Here is a 19,689-nt window from a genome sequence, read left to right on the forward strand (position 1 = left end):
AACTGAAAAACTGTTTTAGGCTACACACACAGCTTAGATTTTTAGATGACATTTATGATGAAAGTTTTGGATAAATGATCCCACTTTCAACAGTAACAATGGGCTGCTGCAAATAATGTCATCGCATCATTACCAGCCATTCATTTTTGGTCGATGAAAGTCTACTGCTTAAAATCTTCCAGAATCTCTGTATGACCTTTAAGTAGTAGTGAGACAAACATTTGTATTCTCTGGTACCAGATGTGAATTGTAGCAAAGTCAATCTTCTAATTGATGATTTTTAGGCTCCGTTCACACGGGGCGCAGATGGCGAATTTAGGTCCTGATTGTGACACGGGAAGCTGCGTCAGAATATGGCCAAAATCCGCCTGCTGCAACTTCCGACAGTCACGGCACTCTGGTCTGGCGTAGGCCCAAGTGAATGGGCCTAGCCTGGAGCGTGCTGCCGCGAGGTGGACGCAGTGGCTGAATCAGCCTGAAGAAAAAAAGAACGCTAGCGGTCTACATAGACCACCATTGTGAAGGGGCGGATTATGACGTGGATTCCGCACCAAAATCCGCCCCCTCTTGCCCCGTGTGAACGGGGCCTTAGTTATCCAGTCCCTTTAGTTCCTCAACTGTGACAACTTCCTTAGAAGCATCTAATTGTTACAGGAATTCAGTTTCACCACTTATTTCAATTAGACTCACACAGGAATGAATAGAAAAACTGACTTCCTGTCCACACATGGGATGCAGTGTCAATGACCTGTCAGTCCCTATAGCAGCCCCTTTTACTGGTGGTAAAGGGGGATGATTGGGTCCTATTTTTCATTGAGAGACCGCTCTCATTAATAATACATTACATCTAGGATGGCTAGATGTAACACTGCACCCAGAAACACTGTAGTTTTTATTACATAAAACAACAAGCATGTGCTGGCTTCCCATGAGCAGTGGTTTTCAGCAGGGGTTGTACTTATCAGTGACCATGTTTAGGACAGAATCATTTTGCGATCAATGAAGACGATTGTACTAACAAGGAGGTGAGGCTCCATAGAAGGCGACATCAGTACTGATCTCTTAATATAAATTAGTAAAGCATACATCTTATATACATCATACATATCTGTACCCTAAAGTTTGACTCTGTTCAAATTTTTATTTATTTATTTTTGACTAGCAGCATTTCACTAGGAGTTTGGAACCCTAATATACAGTCAGTTGAAGACTCATGTAAAAAACACGAGTACACCTTATGTGGCGAACTCTCCGAGGAGAATCAATGCTCAAGTTGGTCTACCTAGAAATATCTAGTCGCTCTTACTAAATATCCTAAATGGGCAAAAATGTGGTTATCCATATCCATTTTTCAAACACCACACCCCTAGCAAATAAGAGCATAAAAGCAAGAACACAGCCATGTAGTCTACAAGTGGAAGACTCAGAAGGGAGAGAAAAGACAAAACAAAAAAAAAAAAAAAACCACACACACAAACTATGTATACAATTGCATCCCAATGTCTGCCTGAAATTTTCAGATGAAAGTCCCACACGCATGGCTTTTTCATCCGCCGATTTCAGTTTAAAATCAGACACCTAACTAATCCCATTATAATCAATGGGGTCCGCTTTATATTTAGCCACCATTCAGAAGTCCAGCTGTTCATTGTTCTGGTCCGCCAGTGGATAGCCAAAGCTAGTGTTAACCAAGCATCAGTCACAAAGCCGTCCAAGCAACGGCAGGCCACAATGTATTAAAGCATATGGTGCATAAAAAACAACCTATCCTCTGCTTCACTACTCACTGCAGAACTTGAAAATGCCTCGAAGAGATAACAGTAGAAAAACCGTGTCTGGCAGTATGAGGAACCTAGATATGGCAGATGCTTGTATAACACTACCCACTGAAATTGGGATCATTGTAAAAGGAGATTTCCCACATAAGACATTTGTGGCATATGCAAAGGATGTGCCATAACTATCTGACAGTTGCAGGCCCCATCTCTGGGGCCTGTACTTATGTCTAACATGAAACCCAAAGGCTCTTTTCCCAGACTTTTACATGAATAGGACCTCACTGACAGTGAAGGCTTCAATGGGTTGGCCTTTTTTTTTTTTTTTTTTATTTAAGTCAGGATATGACATTTATCAAGTATATAATGTGGCAAGTGATGTGTAGATACCACTTCCCAGCTGCAATGTGTATGGGATCCCTAAAAGAACAAATCTATCAATGATTACTCGTAATATGGTTTCAGGTTTTTCAGGTTTCCTGAATAGTCTGTTCCATACAACACTTCACTGTACTGGGTTGCGCAGCTTTGTCCAATTCAAGGTGGCCTCACAAAAACATCTGTTTACAGTCATAATATTTTTAACACAAAGTGATAAGCATTAATTCCACTTGTAGTTCCATACACTTCAGAAAAATAATGAATTATGGGCTCGTTCACATCTGTGCCCGGAAGTCCGTTCTGCAGGTTTCAGTTTCCTGCACAAAACTGGGCAGGAGACAGAAACCTGCCGGCATCTTTCAAACCCATTCATTTGAATGAGTTTGAACAGTGTCCGGCCGTGAGCGTTTTATGCTCTCCGTGGCAAAACCGGTTTTTTGTTGTTTTTTTTTTAAACTGGAAACAGAGTCGGACATGCAGTACTCTGTGTTCGGTTTAGAAAAAAACAGCTTTGCCGCAGAGAGAATAAAACGCTCACCGGCACTTACGGATGGACTCGGCATGACAGGTTTCCTTCTTCTGCATGCAGAAGACAGAAACCTGATAACGGACTGCCGAACGCTGGTGTGAACCCAGCGTTAGGATGTATTTCCACAAGCAAGTTTTGTTACAATTACATTACAAGCAGCTCTGGATATATAAATTAAAATAGAACAGTAATTAGATAATGTTCTGAAAACAGACTTACAATTCAAATCAGTGTATTTGTTCTCAAGAGCTTGAACATAAGCTTCATATTGCTTCCACCTAAAACAGGAGAAAAAGGTTTTACCAAGATGGAGAGAAAAATTTTTTTTTTTCCAACACGATTAAATCACATATCAGGTTCTTAAAGGGAGCCTATTACCTGGGTGAATTAAATATCAAGCCAGCAATACAGGTAGATACATTCAGGTGAGCCTGACCTATCAGTGTTACTGGTTTAGTAAGACAGACTCCCTTTAATTCCTGAATTATAGCTTTGGAATATATTCAACCAAATGAAAATTTTTTTCTTAAATTGACCATAATAAACCCAACACAACACACATTGGCCCAGATTTACTATGGTGATTGCAAACAGACACTGGTGTAAATGTGACACATCTTGGAGCATGTACTTTGGGCTACAATTCTTATGCTACATTCACACCTGCGTTTGGATTCCCATTTAGGAGGTCCACTTGGGGACCCCCTCCAAACAGAAACTTAATCCACTTAAAGTGGCTACCCGCGGACTTGCCAGGCATGTAGATACAGATTCTCAGAAAAGAAAGAGGACATGAATTAAATTTGTCAAAATTGTGTTGTAAAATTCTGTTTTCAAATAAAGCCAACTAAAAGATGGTGAACAAAACGTGAACAGTCTAATACACCAGATTTATCATCCGGCATCAGCCAATGTGACAAATCTGGCGTATTTTCAGACAAAGTAAATCTGGGTCAGTATTTCTTATATACATGTTTGGTTTTTTTTGTTTTTTAATACCTTTGAAGTAGTTCTTCCCTTGGCAAAACTTTGAAATCTGCTTCACTAAGGCGAACCTGCACAAAGCCAAACACACAGTATTATATTTATAGAAATAAATAAAAAACTTTCATGAGTTAACTTTTAAATAGATTTATGGGGCTAACCTTTTTTGGAAGTGGTTCTTCGTTGGTCATTGTGACCTAAGGTGGAGGGAAAAAAAAAGGCATTTTAAATGATTGTATTGTTTATTAATATATTTAAAGCATACATTCAGTATATGAGTAGTCATAAAGGCAGAAGAAAAAAAAATAGCTTTTATTGTCAATTTTTTTAAAATGTATTTCCGTGAATAAAAGATTCCTATTCCCTAGAAAAAGGAGGGAATCATGGGGAATTTTCTCTAGCCACCACCATTTCTGAGCATTAATGCTGTTAATTTTGTTGCCTAATATGCTATTTAGGCTCCATACAGTCAGGAGGGTGATGTCAGGCAGAAGCAGACAAAGGGGTATGACTGAGCTCTGATAATGGCTCCCTATGAATAGAGAATCACATTCCCAGGCCTCACACTGCCCTTCTGACATTGCAGAGCCTAGCCGCACTAACAACTAACAGCACTTGTTGCCTGGGAATGGCTGGGGCTAGAGAAAAATAAATTCCAACTATGTTGGAATCAGTGGAGCAGCGCCCATTAACAGATAGTAAGAACTTGAATTGGTAGAGGTGGTGAAAGGTCCTCTTTAATAAAGGACCTATATGAAGCATGCACACTGCTACTCCATCTTGTCCTTACTTTGATAATGAAGTGTAGGGATACGGGAGGATCACTAGGGAACCCAGGAAGAGGGCACGTTGCATTTTGCGCTCAAGACCTGCATCTTTAAAGAGGATTCTGCAACATTTCTGTTGAAAGCATATTAAATGCTAGCAATCATTTTAACTCCATTTTACATGTGACATGACCCTACATGGACCCGTGATAATACACACGCGTGACTAGCTAAAAAGAAATCTAGAGCTAACACACTGACAAATCACATGTCTATCTATTTATAAATATGCAAAGTGCCAGCAAGAGATCCAGTCTTCTGAAACTGCCCCTCTTTTGGGTGAGAATGACATTTTCAGTCTCGGCCTGTGTTATGATTGTCTGCAGGTAAAATTTGGTGCACAAAGGCATTTTCTGCTGTAACGTAAATTCCTCTGCACAGTAGCCATATTAGATGGTCATACATGCCTGAATTGACATGGTGGGTGTGCTTCATGGCTGCTGCAATGCAAAGAAATAAGCTGATCTAAAAACAAAATTATGTGGAAAAATACACGGGCTGTAATCTGTCATTTTATTTAGAATAAAACTAGTTTTACTGGCAAAAAAAAAAAGAAAAAAAAAAGTCACATACTCACTGTCGCTCAACCCAGCCACCACTAAGCATCCATATACACTACATCAGGGGTCATCAAACTTTTTTTGGCCAATTTGTTTTTTGCTTAATTCTTTTTAAGTCAAAAGATGAACATACTTAACACCCACCATAACAGTAACCAAATAACTTGTTGACTAAACTTACATTTCTATTTGTTTTTTTTCCATTATTTTTCTGTGCAAAGATGACTCTTCTGCTGTGGTTAAGGCCTGGTTCACATCTGCGTTCAGTATTCCATTCGGGGAGTCCACTTGAGGACTGCAAGTAGCACTTTTCTTTCCGCTTGGAAAACACACTGACCACATATTCTATGGAGTCTGTGTGGTTTCTTAGCTAACTGCTTTTTTAATGTGGTGGTGGTGTCCCCAAGTGTACTCCCCGAATGGAATACCGATCGTAGATGTGAACCAGGCCTGACTCTTGACTTAACAGCAGAATTATCTACAGTAAACCAACTAGGAGAAGACAGAGGAAGTCCCTCACATAGCCTGGTCTTTTTCTGTTTCAAATCTGTCCAGCCTTGCTGTAATGAACACACGCCTACTTTAGCATGTTCAGCTGCCATATCATACTTAAATTTTGTACCATGAAGCAATTACAAAAGTAAATTGCAGATGCAACTACTGTCTTCTGACTAAGCTACCTCACAGGCCTCATATTCTCTCCCTTTGAGTTTCCTCCTCTCTGAGGGGGCGTTCACACTTGCAACCGTGTCCACCCTGTCTTATTCCGCTGGGTATCCATCCTCAGCCCCAGAGAAACTGGACAGGGGACGGCTTCTTGGCGGTCAGTTTTAAAACCCATTCATTTCAATGGATTTTAAAAGCAAATCGCCGGTGTCTGTATGCAGCCTCTCCGCAGGGAAAACATTTTGGGTGCGGACGCAGGCACAAGTGTGAATGCCCCCCTGACTGTGTTTACATGATCCATGAGAACAAGGGACTACATGGATCAGCAGCTTTTTAAACAGAGCCCTGTGTTGAGTAAATAAGCCTGAAGTGCGGTATGGAATATTAAAAATATTAAATGGTACTATTAAGTAGTACAATTTGCCCTTCAAAATAATCCCTCATACTGTGTACAGAAGAATAGAAAAAAAAATCTGAAAAATTATGGCTTTTGGAGGGCAGGGACTCAAAAGTAAGAAAAAACAAAAAAAAGTCAGATGGGGAAGGGGTTACAGAGAGACCAAACTGTGGAAGAGGGAGCATCCCAGCATAAACAGGAAACTGGCCTCTGATATTATGGATTATAGATCCTTGTTCTGAAAATGCTTTAGTTCAGGGGTAGGCAACCTTTTTTGTTCGGCGTGCCGATTTAAATAAAAAAATCAAAGATGAGGTCCTCGGAGTGCCGGGCAATAATTGTAAAGCTGATGACACCTACACTAAAGTCATATAGCACAAACCACAACATAGGGGTGCTGTCATACTGTGCTCCCAGCCACATGCGCTTACTACTATTTTCCTGGAGACACATGTGCTTTTCCATTAGAAGCAATGTAACATATGTAACCCACAATTAGTGGTAATATATGTGACTGGGAGCAGAGTAAGGTCATACCTGTAAAGAGCCGACACACAATGTACCTGTATGCTCCATCCAGTCCCTTGGCCCTTCAGTTTTCTGTAAGTGAAACACAGATTAATTTCAGTCACTTTTAGTTCCTGGCGGTGCAGTAACCGCAAAACCCCAGCCAGGAATTAATGGGTGTCACACTTACACCAAAGTGGCCGAACTGGTGCCCAGGAACTGGATTTGGCTATAATTGCATCCAGTTACAGTGTCACCACCCAATAGAATCACACCAAGGCTGAGGCCCCACATTACAAAAATGCAGCTTTTTTTTTGTTGCAGATTTAGCTGCGGTTTTTTTTCCATCAAAGCCAAGAATGGCTAGAAAAGGAACGGGAAATATATAGGAAGCTTCTTATATGTCTCCCTCCTGCTCAATCTACTCCAGGCTTCGGCTCAAAAAACACAGCAAAATTTGCAACAAAAAAAAAAAGCTGTTTCTGCAACGTGGGGCTTTAGCCTAAGGCTGAGGCCCCCATGTTGTGAGAACACAGCTTTTTTGTTGAATATTTTGCTGCGTTTTTCTGAGCCTAAGGGCTCGTTCACATCTGCGCCCGGTCTCCGTTCTGCAGGTTTCCGTTTCCTGCACAAAACAGAGGCAGGAGACGGAAACCTGCAGGTCGTGAGCGTCGGTGAGCGTTTGATGCTCTCCGCCGCAAAACAGTTTTCTTTAAATCGGACACAGAGTCGGACATGCAGTACTCTGTGTCCGATTTTAAAAACCGGACATTTTGGCCCAGATACACAGCCACAAAAAATTGCTGTATATATGGGTCAATTGAAATGTATAGGTCTGTACTCTTATCCAAAGTTGTGGATAAAAAGTCTGGTCATGTATATTACAGCTTAGTAACTCATATTAATAGCAGTTAACCCCATCATGTCCCTCACATTAACCAACTGTGTGCTTTACATAAGGGATACTGATATGTGAGACGTATAGAGGTAATAAGTGAACATCTTCATTATATAGGTCCTTTATTAGTACCCCCATGTGTCTCACACATCAGTAACCCTTATGTGAGCCACACAGGGGTTAATATGAGGGATATGATGGGGTTAACTGCTATTAATGTGAGGCACATGGAGTTACTAAAACTAAAGTAATAACCCCAAATGCCTGACAGTAATAAGAATAGCTAGTAACACACGTACCTGGTGTTGTGTTTGCTTTCACTTTGCTTCCTCTCCTCAGGGCTGCAGACGGCAGGAGCTCCTCCTCACATGTAGCAGCAGGTCCAGGGAGCCCTTATCCTGTGTAGTGAGAGGCTGAGAGGCTCATCTCTGATTGGTGGCAGGGAGGGAAGGGGGCGTGTCCTACACCTCGGCTTTAGCCGAGCTTCTGAAAGGACGCTCTCTCTCTCAATTTAGTGCATGAAGGATACGGGCTGGCTGCCGTGCCAGCAAAATATGCCTCGCGTGCCACTCTTGTCACGCGTGCCAGGGGTTGCCGACCCCTGCTTTAGTTTAAGGCAGCAAATTTACAACTACATAAAATGGACAAAAACTGCACATGGGCTTGCTTTGAGTTCTCATGGTTTTATTTACTGTTTTTTTTTATGTAAAAAACAAACAAAAAACACTATCAGCACCATCCAAAACTGAAAATTTGTTAGCCGTCACTTTTATTGACAACTGGAATCTGTCACAATACCTAACAAGTTATCTGTATCTCTAGCATGAACAATTTATCAGATTCTTGAAGTTACATCTATAAGGGCTCGTTCACATCTGCGCCCAGGTGTCCGTACTGCAGGTTTCCGTTTCCTGCATAAAACAGAAGCAGGAGACGGAAACCTGTAGGAGTCTCTCTCACCCATTCATTCGAATGGGTGAGAAAGCTGAGCGGCGGTGAGCGTTTTATACTCTCTGCCGCAAAATCGGGTTTTTTAATCCGGACACAGAGTCGGACATGCAGTACTCTGTGTCCGGATTTAAAAAAAAAAAAAAAAAAAAAAAAAAAACGGTTTTGCGGCGGAGAGCATAAAACGCTCACCGCCGGACCCGGTCTGTGGTTTCCGTCTTCTTGCAATGCAGAAGATGGAAACCACAGAACGGAGACCAGAATGGAGGTGTGAACCTAACGTAATATGCAACTGCAAATTCCAAAGTTAACAAGAACGACAACATAAGCAAGAGCATAGTGACCAAAGCTCAACGTTTCGCTTCCACCACACTTTATGCGAACAGTAGCGTGTTCATGGAGGAAGATAGAAGGTAATGGACACAATATGGCTCAAGATGCAGCCTGATCCACATATATGAAATACTGATGACAGTATGAAACACACCTGAGGGGTCAGAAAACCCCTTCAGACTGAAGCCCCACGTTGTGAACCGCAAAAAAAAAAAAAAAAAGAAGCTAAGGAAACATTGCGGAAAAGCTGCTTATTTTGTTGCAGATTTTGCTGTGGATTGTTGAGCCAAATTTAGCACAAAAGTATAAGTGAATCCTAGCTTTAATAAGGGAAGAAAAAAAAAAACACATTGAAAATGCAATGAAAAACACTGCAGAAAAAAAAAGGAGGAGTTTCTGAGGTGTTCTGCAATGTGAGGCCTTAGCCTGAAAAGAAGACTGTTAGCAGTAAATTAGTTATAAACCTGCGTACAGTATCTTGTATGGTGACTCTATAGTTTCCCAATACACCATTGTTGAACCCCTTTGGAGACCAATTTTCATGTAAATCACTATTTCATAAGCAAATCATAGGAAAAGCACTTTGGGGGCAACATCTTACCTTAGGTCACAGTTCTAGATCCCCCCCTTGTCTCATTTACATATTGATATAACAATTTACATTTGTCTTGTGTATAATAATTCTGCCCATGCAGTACTGGAAATAGTTTCCCCGTGACATACTTGTGTCATACATGGCAGCTGTCTGAGCCAATGATGAGATGGGGGGTTATGTCTCAGACTACCTGTACCAGAGCTTAATCAAAACCAAGACCCCCCAGCTGACAGCTAAGGTTTAGCACACATGATCCTTTAACCATTTAATAAATTACATTAACAGCAGCTTCCTTATATAAAGCCTGCACCATACTGCAATTGAATCAGGTAATTCCCCCTCCCCCAACCCAAATCAGCATTTTTGGCTGTTCCCACCGTATTACATAACACATTACAGTAACATATAACAGAGGTATGTTGTTTTTGACACTTTTTTAGACTTAGAGAAAAACAACCTTGAAGTCTTAAGTAAATGCCTGTACAGTGAGTTGATCCTTGCACTATGTTGACTTTACCCATTCTACTTAAGCAGTAAGACTAGCGCTCTATGAGCTGAAAGCCCGCCCCCAGTGTAGCAACTGCCTCATTTGCATAACATTTAAATTTTTTTTTCTCCAAAACAAAAAAATGACGCATCAAGATATGTTGTTTATCACTGTAATGTGTTCTCTAAGACAGTGGTAGCTGTTAAAGGGATCCTATCATACAAACATTTTTTTCTTAGTAACACGTCAGAATAGCCTTTCGTTGTCTTCTCCGCGCTGCCGTTCCGCAGGAATCCCAGTTCTTGTCGGTATGCAAATTAGTTCTCCTGCCAGCACTGGGGGCGTCCCCAGTGCTGCCAGAGAACTCTGTCCAGCACCGCCTCCATCTTCGTCAGGAATGTCATTTTCATCCTCTTCTTCCTTGCGCAGGTCTCAGACTTCCAGGCCCTGGCAGAGCAGCCTGCGCATGCCCACAGGCCACGAGAAAATGGCCGCTTACAATACTGGGTAGGCGGCCATTTTCTTGTGGCTTGTGGGCATGTGCAGGCTGCTCTGCCTGAGGCGTAGAAGTCTGAGACTTGCGCCGGATGAAGAGGACATTCCTGACGAAGATGGAGGCGGCGCTGGAGAGAGTTCTCTGGCAGCATTAGGGACGCCCCCAGTGCTGTTTGAGCACTGGGGCCCACCCCCAGTGCTGTGAGAGAACCAATTTGCATACCGACAAGAACCGGGATTCCTACGGAACAGTGGCGCGGAGAAGACAACGAAAGGTAGGAGACGAATAGCCTTTCTTAAGGCTATTCCGAAGTGTTACTAAGAAAAAAATGTGTTTGTATGATAGGATCCCTTTAAGTATCCTTGGGGACGGTGACAGACTCCCTTTAATAACCTGTGCTGTGGAAGTTGGAATCAAGGCCAGCACCAATTTTAGGTGTAGTCAAAAGAAAAAAAAAGTTACATATTCTGACATCAAAATAAAATGTTTCATTACTTCTAAAGGGAATCTGTCCGCAGGAAAGTTGGTATCAAATTAAATGACAGTACCTTGAAGGGCTGCATCTAGACTTTGTCAAGATGACAGACTCCCTTATTAGTATTACATAATTAGATACATAGTTTGTTGCATATTTATGGTACTTTTACCGGGGCAAACGGGCTGCACAAAGAAAATCTTTAACGTTTATGGGCCACATTCCTGACAAATTCTATACAATACAAATTTATTGAAAAATTCTTCTAGAGGTGACTGCTTTAGAACAGAGTTGGGGCTTCTTTTCAAGCTGGTTTAGGGAGAAAACCGCTGGCCGCAGATTACAGCTCAGGGAACGAGTATTTGAGACCCCTGAATTAGAGGACCTTCTGACTGAATATGGCTGTTACCCATTCCTGAAGGAGTCAGGCTGTGAAAATTGTTTTAGTCAGTGGTTTGGCCTCCCAATGCGACAGTCCTAATAATGCTACCATCGGGTAATCCACATATGAAGATGCATTATAAATGTGTATATATTTCAAGTCTTACATTGACACTTTGATGAAAACAATAATGTTTATATGTATTCAAGAATGCAAACACTGACTGTAAGCCAATACACTTAGAATCTACAGTGTGTAACTTAGGCCCGCTTCACATCTGCGTTCTGGTCATTCCATTCCTCTGCATTTTTCGTGCAGAAACTGAGCTTGAGCCTTGCTGTCATGCAACACATTGCAATGTAGCCCTAGCTGAAATAAAAAGCACTCTGCGATACATATGCACACACACAAAAAAAAAATTATTGAAAAATACCATCTCACTTTAATTTGAATTTCATGAATGGAAGAGGAAGTTTAACACTAGATTCACACTAGCGTTTGGGTCCACATGGGGAACCAAAAGACGGAGACCCTGTCTGCTTATAAAGCGTTATCCACTATACAATATAATGAGGTCTACCAAATTTCATTATAAAAACTAGCAGAGAGAAAAGCCCTCCTGGCAGATTTTAAGCAGAATCTACAGAAGATTCTCCTATGGAGACTCCACGCATATGTGAATCCAGCCTTAAGCTATGCGATGGTTTAATGTGATGATCTGCTTGAAGATCAGGCAAAGAAAAACACTCAACATCATAAATTCAGACGGAAAATCAAGACGACTTCCATGGAATATTGAATCAGTTAAGTTATTTATTTATTATTTTTTTTTTAATGTAGATTGTGAGCCCCACATAGAGCTCACAATGTACATTTTTTTCCCCTATCAGTATGTCTTTTTTGGAATATGGGATGGAAATCCAAGCAAACACGGGGAGAACATACAAACTCCTTGCAGATGGTTTTATGCCCTTGGCAGGATTTGAACACCAGGACTCCAGCGCTGCAAGGCTGCAGTGCTAGCCACTGAGCCACCGTGTGGCCCCTTTCAGTTAAGAGAAGTTATATAGAAACAGAACCTCAGGGTAATGGCTGTCTATTTTTGTTTGGGATGGCTATAGCTCTGTTGCTATAGAATGCATTCTTAGGCCAGGGCCCCACATGGCGTAAACGGCAGCATTTTACAGTCACAGCAGAGTGGATGGGATTCTAGCGAATCCCATGCTCAGTTTGCAGTAAAATACATGGTGCAGACACACAGCGATTTCCAAAACCACTGTGGTTTCGGAAATCGCAGCATGTCAATCATATCTATGGAAATTCCAGCGGTTCCTCTAGAGATATAATTGAAGCAAATGCAAAAGCCCTGCAGGAAGAACCGTGATGCGTTGCTGCAGAGTTTTTTCCTGCAGCGGGACGCCCCATGGGGCCTTAAAGTACCGTATATACTCGAGTATAAGCCGAGTTTTTCAGCCCAGTTTTTGGGCTGAAAAAGTCTGCCTCGGCTTATATTCGGGTCATTACGGTAATACCGTAGTTACAGACCCGGTATACAGACACGGAGGCGGGTGCCAGGCTGCAGCATCGCCCCACGTTCCTGGCAGAAGAACCGGGCCCTTCTAGCAGAAGTACTGTAAGTCCTTCTGTAGTTTGAAATAAAAGGCCCGGCACCCGCCCCGGTGTCTGGATGCCGGGCTGTAACTACAGTAGCTGCGTAGTCTGTAGCTATAATGGCGACAGCTCTGTTCCAGAGCGGTCCTCATTAAAATCTGCACCCCCACTGTAACTCTTACAGTGGTAATGGCGGAGTTACAGTGGAGATGCCCCTGGAGAGAGGAGAGAGCAGACACGACCGCTCTCTCAAATGCGGCACTGAAGCGCTGAAGGGGGGATCCCCGGCAGGAGCACGTACCTGAAGGAAGAAATCTGCCGCCGGAGCTGAAAGAGATCCCCGGCAGGAGCGCAGACCTGAAGACCTCGGCTGTCGGATTTGAAGGGAAACTAAGGCCAGCAGAAGCGCTGAGGGGAAATCCAGGCAGCCGAGTCTGCCAGGGATTCCCCTCATCACTTTTGCAGGTGACCGAACACAGTTCCCCTTCAGCTCCGGCAGCCGGGGATTCCCCTCAGCTCCTCTGTAAAGGCTCCCTGGCTGCACTGCCTTTCTTTTGCAGGCTGCTCTATGCAGCCTGCAAAAGAAATGACGATTTTTGCAATGTATTGCAATGCATTGCATTAGTGAACAGACCCCCTGGGGTTCAAGACCCCTAGAGGTTCTAATAAATGCAAAAAAAAAAAAAAAAAAATTAAGTAAAAAAATAAAGTATAAAAAATTCAAATCACTCCCCCTTTCCCTAGAACACATATAAAAGTAATACTGTGAAACACCTACACGTTAGGTATCCCTGTGTCCGAAAACGCCCGCTCTACCAATCTATAAAAATATTTTTTCTGTACGGTACACGCCGTAGCTAGAAAAAAAAGTTGTCTAACTGCCCCTTCCCTGAGACTGCCCCCCCCCCCTCCCCACTTGGAATTCAGTCTGACTATAGCCAGGCTAAATATAGGGTATCTGCAGTGCTCCTGTTCCGTCGGGAAGGGGTTAATAGGAGCACTGCAGATCCCCTATATTCCGCCAGGCTGAATTCCAAGAGGGGGAAAAAAACCCAGTCCTCAAGCTCAGGGAAGGGGTAGACAGACAACCAAAACACCCCCTCCCCTTCCCCAGCACCTACTGCACCCAAAAACTCCGACCATTTTAATTTTTAAAATTATCCAGTAGCTGCTGCATTCCCCCCCCCCCCCCTAGGCTTATACTCGAGTCAATAAGTTTTCCCAGTTTTTTGTGGTAAAATTAGGGGGGTCGGCTTATACTCGAGTATATACGGTAGTTTTCTGACAGATACAAAATTAGGACCAATACTTAGGATAGATCATCAATATCTGATCAATAAGGGTACACCACCCATAAGTCAGCTGAAGTGGAGCTCATCCAAGCACTGCTGCCACTTCAAAGACAATTGAAGTCATGTTCCGTTGTGACAGTCCTATTCATAAAACATGTCACCAATGAAGATCAACAGGTCTGAAACCCAGGACCCCAAAAAATCAGCAGTTTGAAGACACTGCGTCATTTAGGTAAGCACAGTGGTCTCTTCACAGCAAATCAGCTAGACTTTTGTATAGCAGCTCAGCTATTTCACTTAAATGGGATGGAAATGTAAACAGACAATGTTGACCAATGAATGACCTGTGAAACAGAAGTGGTGCTTGAAGTCTAATGCCATTTCAAACATCTGATCTTTGGGATCCTGCAGAAAACCCCTTCAGCCTAAAGCCCCATGTTGCAGAAAAGCAGCTTTACTTGTTGTAGATTTTGCAGAGGTTTTTTTTTTTTTCTTTAGCTAAAACTAGGAGTTTTGTAAGTTCCTTTTGAAGCCACTCTTGGCTGTAAAAACAAAAAAAAAATGCGCACAGCAAAATCTACACCAAAAAAACAAAACAAAAAAACAGCTTTTCCGAAACATGAGGCCTCAGCCGTATTGATTTTTCTGTCCCATTTTACCACAGCTTCTATGCCAAAAGGTAGTAGGTTCAGCAAATTAGGACCAGACTCTCCAAAGAGAAGTACAGAGGCAGCGCTCACCCAAGTGAGGGTGAGCGCTGCCTCTGTACTTCTCTTTGGAGAGTCTGGTCCTAATTTGCTGAATTCCTCACGTCTTCCTGACGGCCTTTTCAGCTGCTGCCCTCCTGAATGTTCCATTTGATTGTGCCTATAGGTTGTTGTATTTCACACAACCTGCCAAGGTGAGAGGCCATCCTGTTTTCATCTTATATTTCCATTCCATTTATTGAAATTACTGCACTAGGGTCGGCTCGGCGCCCTGTTTTTCTTTTTAAAAGGTAGTAGGTGACCACCCAATGATTAGCCCCGTAAAATATGGTTAATCAATTGTTATCCTCTGATGTGTGCTACAAGTTCCCCAGCAAATCACACATCAGATTGTTTTAACATCTCATAGTCAGATGGTGTGGTTGTACCATGCAGACAAAACCCCGGGCACTATTGATGAACTGCTGTAGCAAAAACAGGTAACACTCAACTATAGCCCAAACCCAATATCATGTGTTCCGGAGAGAGCCATGTACCCATCATTCCAATGGAGATGTCCCATTTGACCCAATAACACTATATTGGTGCTTAACGTGAGCACAAGAACTGATCAAGCTTAGTTCACATCTTTGCTAGAGTCTACATTGGACAGCCCATTCGCAATGTCCACCTGAAATCAGAAGAAGAAAAAAAAAAAAAAACTTCACAGAGGACTTTTTCCTCCACCAGTTTCAGAACAATGGACACCCGAATGACCCCATTATAGTCAATGGGGTCCACCAGACTTCATGTGTAACCACTATTTCAGTGGTCTGCTTTTGGAAGACCAGAACAACGGATAGACCAACATTAGTGTGAACCTAGCATCAAAGATGTAGCTTTGACCATAAACATCCAGGTGCCATCCATCCCCCATGGTCTTCAATGTGGAGTTCTATTCCGATGTCATAGAGCTGTATAGAACCTTCTCTATAGTCAAGCATCGAAAGTACCTAGTATCGATACACAGCCCCCAAATCTTCCCCCCACCATTGGAAGAGACTTTGCCATTGCTTATTATAAATGTGCCACATTCAGAAAGTTGCAGTTGGCTGGAGGAGTAGCTGTGGCAAAAGTAAAGATTGTAAATAAGAAACCCAACCCTGCATTATTTTCAGTCAGAACCTAATCATTAGACATAACACTTATGATTGAAGAACTTTTCCCATATTTACCTGTCCCTAATGCTCCGGAGTCCTACTAGTGCAGTCCAGTCCTGCTGCACAGCTGTCTTCTTGAAGTCCTTGCTGGCTGTGAGGTCTCTTGTCCCGTCTGCTGAGGGCAATCAGTGGCCTCAGTGGTCACGTGCAGCAGGGACTTCTGCCGAAGGAAACAATGGAGCTGCAGGACTGCACTAGGAGACACCGGAGAATCGGAGACAGGTGATTGTTTTTTTTTGTTTTTTTTCACCTCCCCTATTAAAAAAAAAAAAAAAATCAAATCCTGGACAACGCTTTTAAATAAAACAGATAAAATGTAAACTATTAGTGCCAGCATTAGTCTTGAGAGGTTAGCAATAGGATTATGAAGGCAGGAACTTTCTATGGTTTGACACTTGTCAATAACGCAGCCATGATTTCCTTAGGCCCGGTTCACATCTATGCATGGGTTTATGTTCGGGGGTCCGCTTGGAGACCCCCCCTAACAAACCTAATCCACATAAAAAAGCGGTTACCATAGGAAACGTGGATCCTATAGACTATAATAGGGTCCGTGTGGTTTCCTTAGGAAAAATGCAGGACTTTTCTCTCCGCAGTTTTCATGCAGGGTCTTACTATGTATGGATTATCATCCTGCACAGAAAGACACACACAGGCAGGGACAGTGAGCAGATAACCTGGCGATTATAAACTCAGGGCCTTGTTTACAAAAAGTGTCAAACCATACAAAGTTCCTACATCCCCGTGGTTGTATGCACTGTCAACTATGACGACAAAAAACTGTCACCACTAAGGCCCGGGTGACATCTGCGTTTGGTAAGTCTGCTTGGGGACCCCCTGAACGGAACCCTATATGCATAGAAAAGTGGTTACTTGCAAAAACACACGTACTCCAGAGACTATAATGGGGTCCTTGTGAGTTCCGCTGCAAGTAGTACTTTTCTCTCCGCATGTTTCATGTAGAAACCGAACAGAAACCACACGAACCCAATTATAGTCTATAGGGTCCACGTGTTTTCCCAGGTAATCGCTGTTGTATGCGTATAGGTTTCCATTCAGGGAGTCTCCAAACAAACTCCTAGAACAGAATACCGAATGCAGATGTGAACTGGACCTTACACAGCTAGAAAACCCTTAAAACTCTGAAAGATGCCTGACTACTTAGGTTTGCAAACTGTTTGTTTATAAACTTAAATACTGTTTGAGCAAAAATTTTCTAAAAACTGGAATTCTGGTATTCACGCCTATGGTTACTAGTTCACCACACATGGCACCAAGCCAGTAGCCCCAGTACAAGACTCCAGTATTGCCGGCCTCATGTTCCCACTAAGAACGTAAATTCTCGACAAACCCCGAGGGGCCTCATGTACAGCACAGAATGGTTACACTAGGGCAGGATACACTGAGAGGGCAGGATACACTGAGAGGGCAGGGGAAGAATATACGGAGGGCAGGATACACGGAGGGCAGAGGTAATGCGGGTCGAGGCTGCAAACATCTCTCCAGCAGCCTTCACATTTACATACTGCGTATCAGAACCCCGAACACACAGCCGGGAAACTTGGCCGCACTTCTCACTCTCCCCGCCAGCTCAATGTGCCCCTTCTCACATGAAGCACATTCACTCCCGGACTTGGAGGCGCCATACTCACTGAAAGCGCCCTCCTACCCGAGGTCAGGGCTGTGAAGGCCGCGAAACCTTCCGCCCCGCCATCTTTAACACTCAGTCATGACAAACATGTAGGGCCTCACACGCTGAAGAGGAAGCGTCGCCTCCTGACAATCTCTCCTCACATAAGCGCGGGACGAGGGTCAGGGCCAGCCGCGGTACTGTACGGTGACTCTTACCTACAGCCGAAGCTGCGCAGTCCGGGCGGCTCCTGCTGTTTTCACCGCCCGTTCAGGAAAGTTGATGGCTATGTGTTTCTCGCCGTTCGCCCTCTTGTGTCCCCTAAGCTTCTGCCACTGTCTCCGCGGTCCGTGCTCTCGATTACACACACTCTGTTTCCCGCTCTTGCCTTTTTTTTTTTTTTTTCACCTCCGCGTTCCTGCTTCTCTGTAGCGAGTCCGACACAAAATGGCGGCGTAGGAGGAGAAAAGGAATCTCCAGCCAGCCTCCATGTTACCCAGGGACACACCTCCCGGCCCTCCACAGAAACGCCGTATTGCCGGAACGTTAGCCAAGTCCTCAAGGTCTCGGTGGAGCATTAGCATAGACAGTGCGTTGTTTTGTGAGAAAAATCGAACGCGGGCCGTGTGTATGGGTTGCAGTAATATCACTCGGCTGCCTCCTCCTTCTGGGAGACTTCTCTGTCAAGTTTCTGAGTGAAATTGCTGGGCCAGCAGGAACCATATTTGCTTAGGTCACTTTCCTTGCTTCCTCCTCCCATAGCTGTATTTTTGCTGACTTAATATGACCTTGTTTAGTTTTTGTGCTGTCTGCAATTGCCAACTTTGAAGAAATGTCATCTATAAAATAGGTAACTTTATGGTCACATCTGCGTATTGATTTCGGTTACTCTGGACCGTCGGAGGAACAGAAAAATAAAAAAACGTACCCTACAAATAGCAAATACGAATGGAGCCTAAGGGACTCTACTGACTATACTGGAGTCTGTAAGGTTTACATTTTTCAGTCAGGCAGGCAACACTTTTTCGTCTGGAGATTTCTGATGAATCTCCACTTGATGGACACCAGGCCTTCCTAGCCTCAATCTAAGGGCCCCTTCACACAGCGGAAGCGCGCCGCTCATTTAGACACGTATACACGTGTCCGAGCGCGGCGCTTCAAAAACAGAGCCCATTGATTTCAATGGGAAGCGCGCGTATATCGGCATATACGCACACTTCCCATTGAAATCAATGGGGGTCTGTTTTGAAGCGCCGCGCTCGGACACGTGTATTCGTGTCTAAATGAGCGGCGCGCTTACGCCGTGTGAAGGGGCTCTAAGGGAGGGTTCATACGGAGTTACGTGCCGCATGATGTGGCACGTAGACGCCACGTGAGCTTTTGCGGGCCGTTCACGCTCCCATTGATTTCATATGCGCCGTTCTATTTTGCGGCCGCCGCGTCTACGTTCCACATTATGAACCAAAATACTCCGTGTGAACCCGGCCTAAGGGTCCTTTGGATCAAGTATCTATTGACAGTCATTCGTCCCTATTCAGTTTACTTCCGCATTATCTGTACTCTCCACCACATAGAGCCGTCTTCTGTTTGGGGTTTTGTAAGTCACAATACTTTCAGGCTAGGATATTCCCAAAATTTACAAGCATTGTTTCCAAAAATTCGTGATTGTCACAGAAAATTCAAGAAATTGGCAACTACACACTGATCTCCCGTTCTGTCCCAATTACATGTCTGCATTCTCCAGGTATTAAATAGATCTAATTAGGGCAGCTCAGTGGTTAGTACAGTTGCCTTGCAGCATTGGACTCTTATGGTAGGTTCACGCTAGTGTTCGGATTTCCATTCTTCAGATGCGGGGGGCCGAAAAGCAGAAACCCTATCCGCTTAAAAATCTGTTACCCATGGACTCCATAGACTTTAATGGGGTCCCTCCGAAATCGTCAGAGCCAAAAGTCCTGCTTTTCTTTCTGCATATCTTAAGAAGAATGGGGACAGAGTTTGTGAACAGTC

General features: G+C 43.4%; 1 protein-coding gene across 1 annotated transcript in view; it reads right to left on the bottom strand.

Annotated features, from left to right (window-relative positions):
* Nucleotides 1-18,154, bottom strand: part of WTAP (WT1 associated protein) — a 43,252-nt gene extending 25,098 nt beyond the window's left edge. The window contains exons 1-4 of the mRNA XM_075267658.1: nt 17,898-18,154; nt 3,831-3,866; nt 3,685-3,740; nt 2,905-2,963 (exon numbers count right to left, since the gene is read on the bottom strand). Of these exons, the coding sequence (XP_075123759.1) occupies nt 2,905-2,963; nt 3,685-3,740; nt 3,831-3,860 (145 nt within the window). The 5' untranslated portion in view covers nt 3,861-3,866; nt 17,898-18,154. The remainder of the gene's footprint in view (nt 1-2,904; nt 2,964-3,684; nt 3,741-3,830; nt 3,867-17,897) is intronic.
* Nucleotides 18,155-19,689: the final 1,535 nt, after the last annotated feature.

This window comes from Leptodactylus fuscus, chromosome 3 (assembly GCF_031893055.1).
Source record: "Leptodactylus fuscus isolate aLepFus1 chromosome 3, aLepFus1.hap2, whole genome shotgun sequence".
NCBI classification, from domain to species: domain Eukaryota; kingdom Metazoa; phylum Chordata; class Amphibia; order Anura; family Leptodactylidae; genus Leptodactylus; species Leptodactylus fuscus.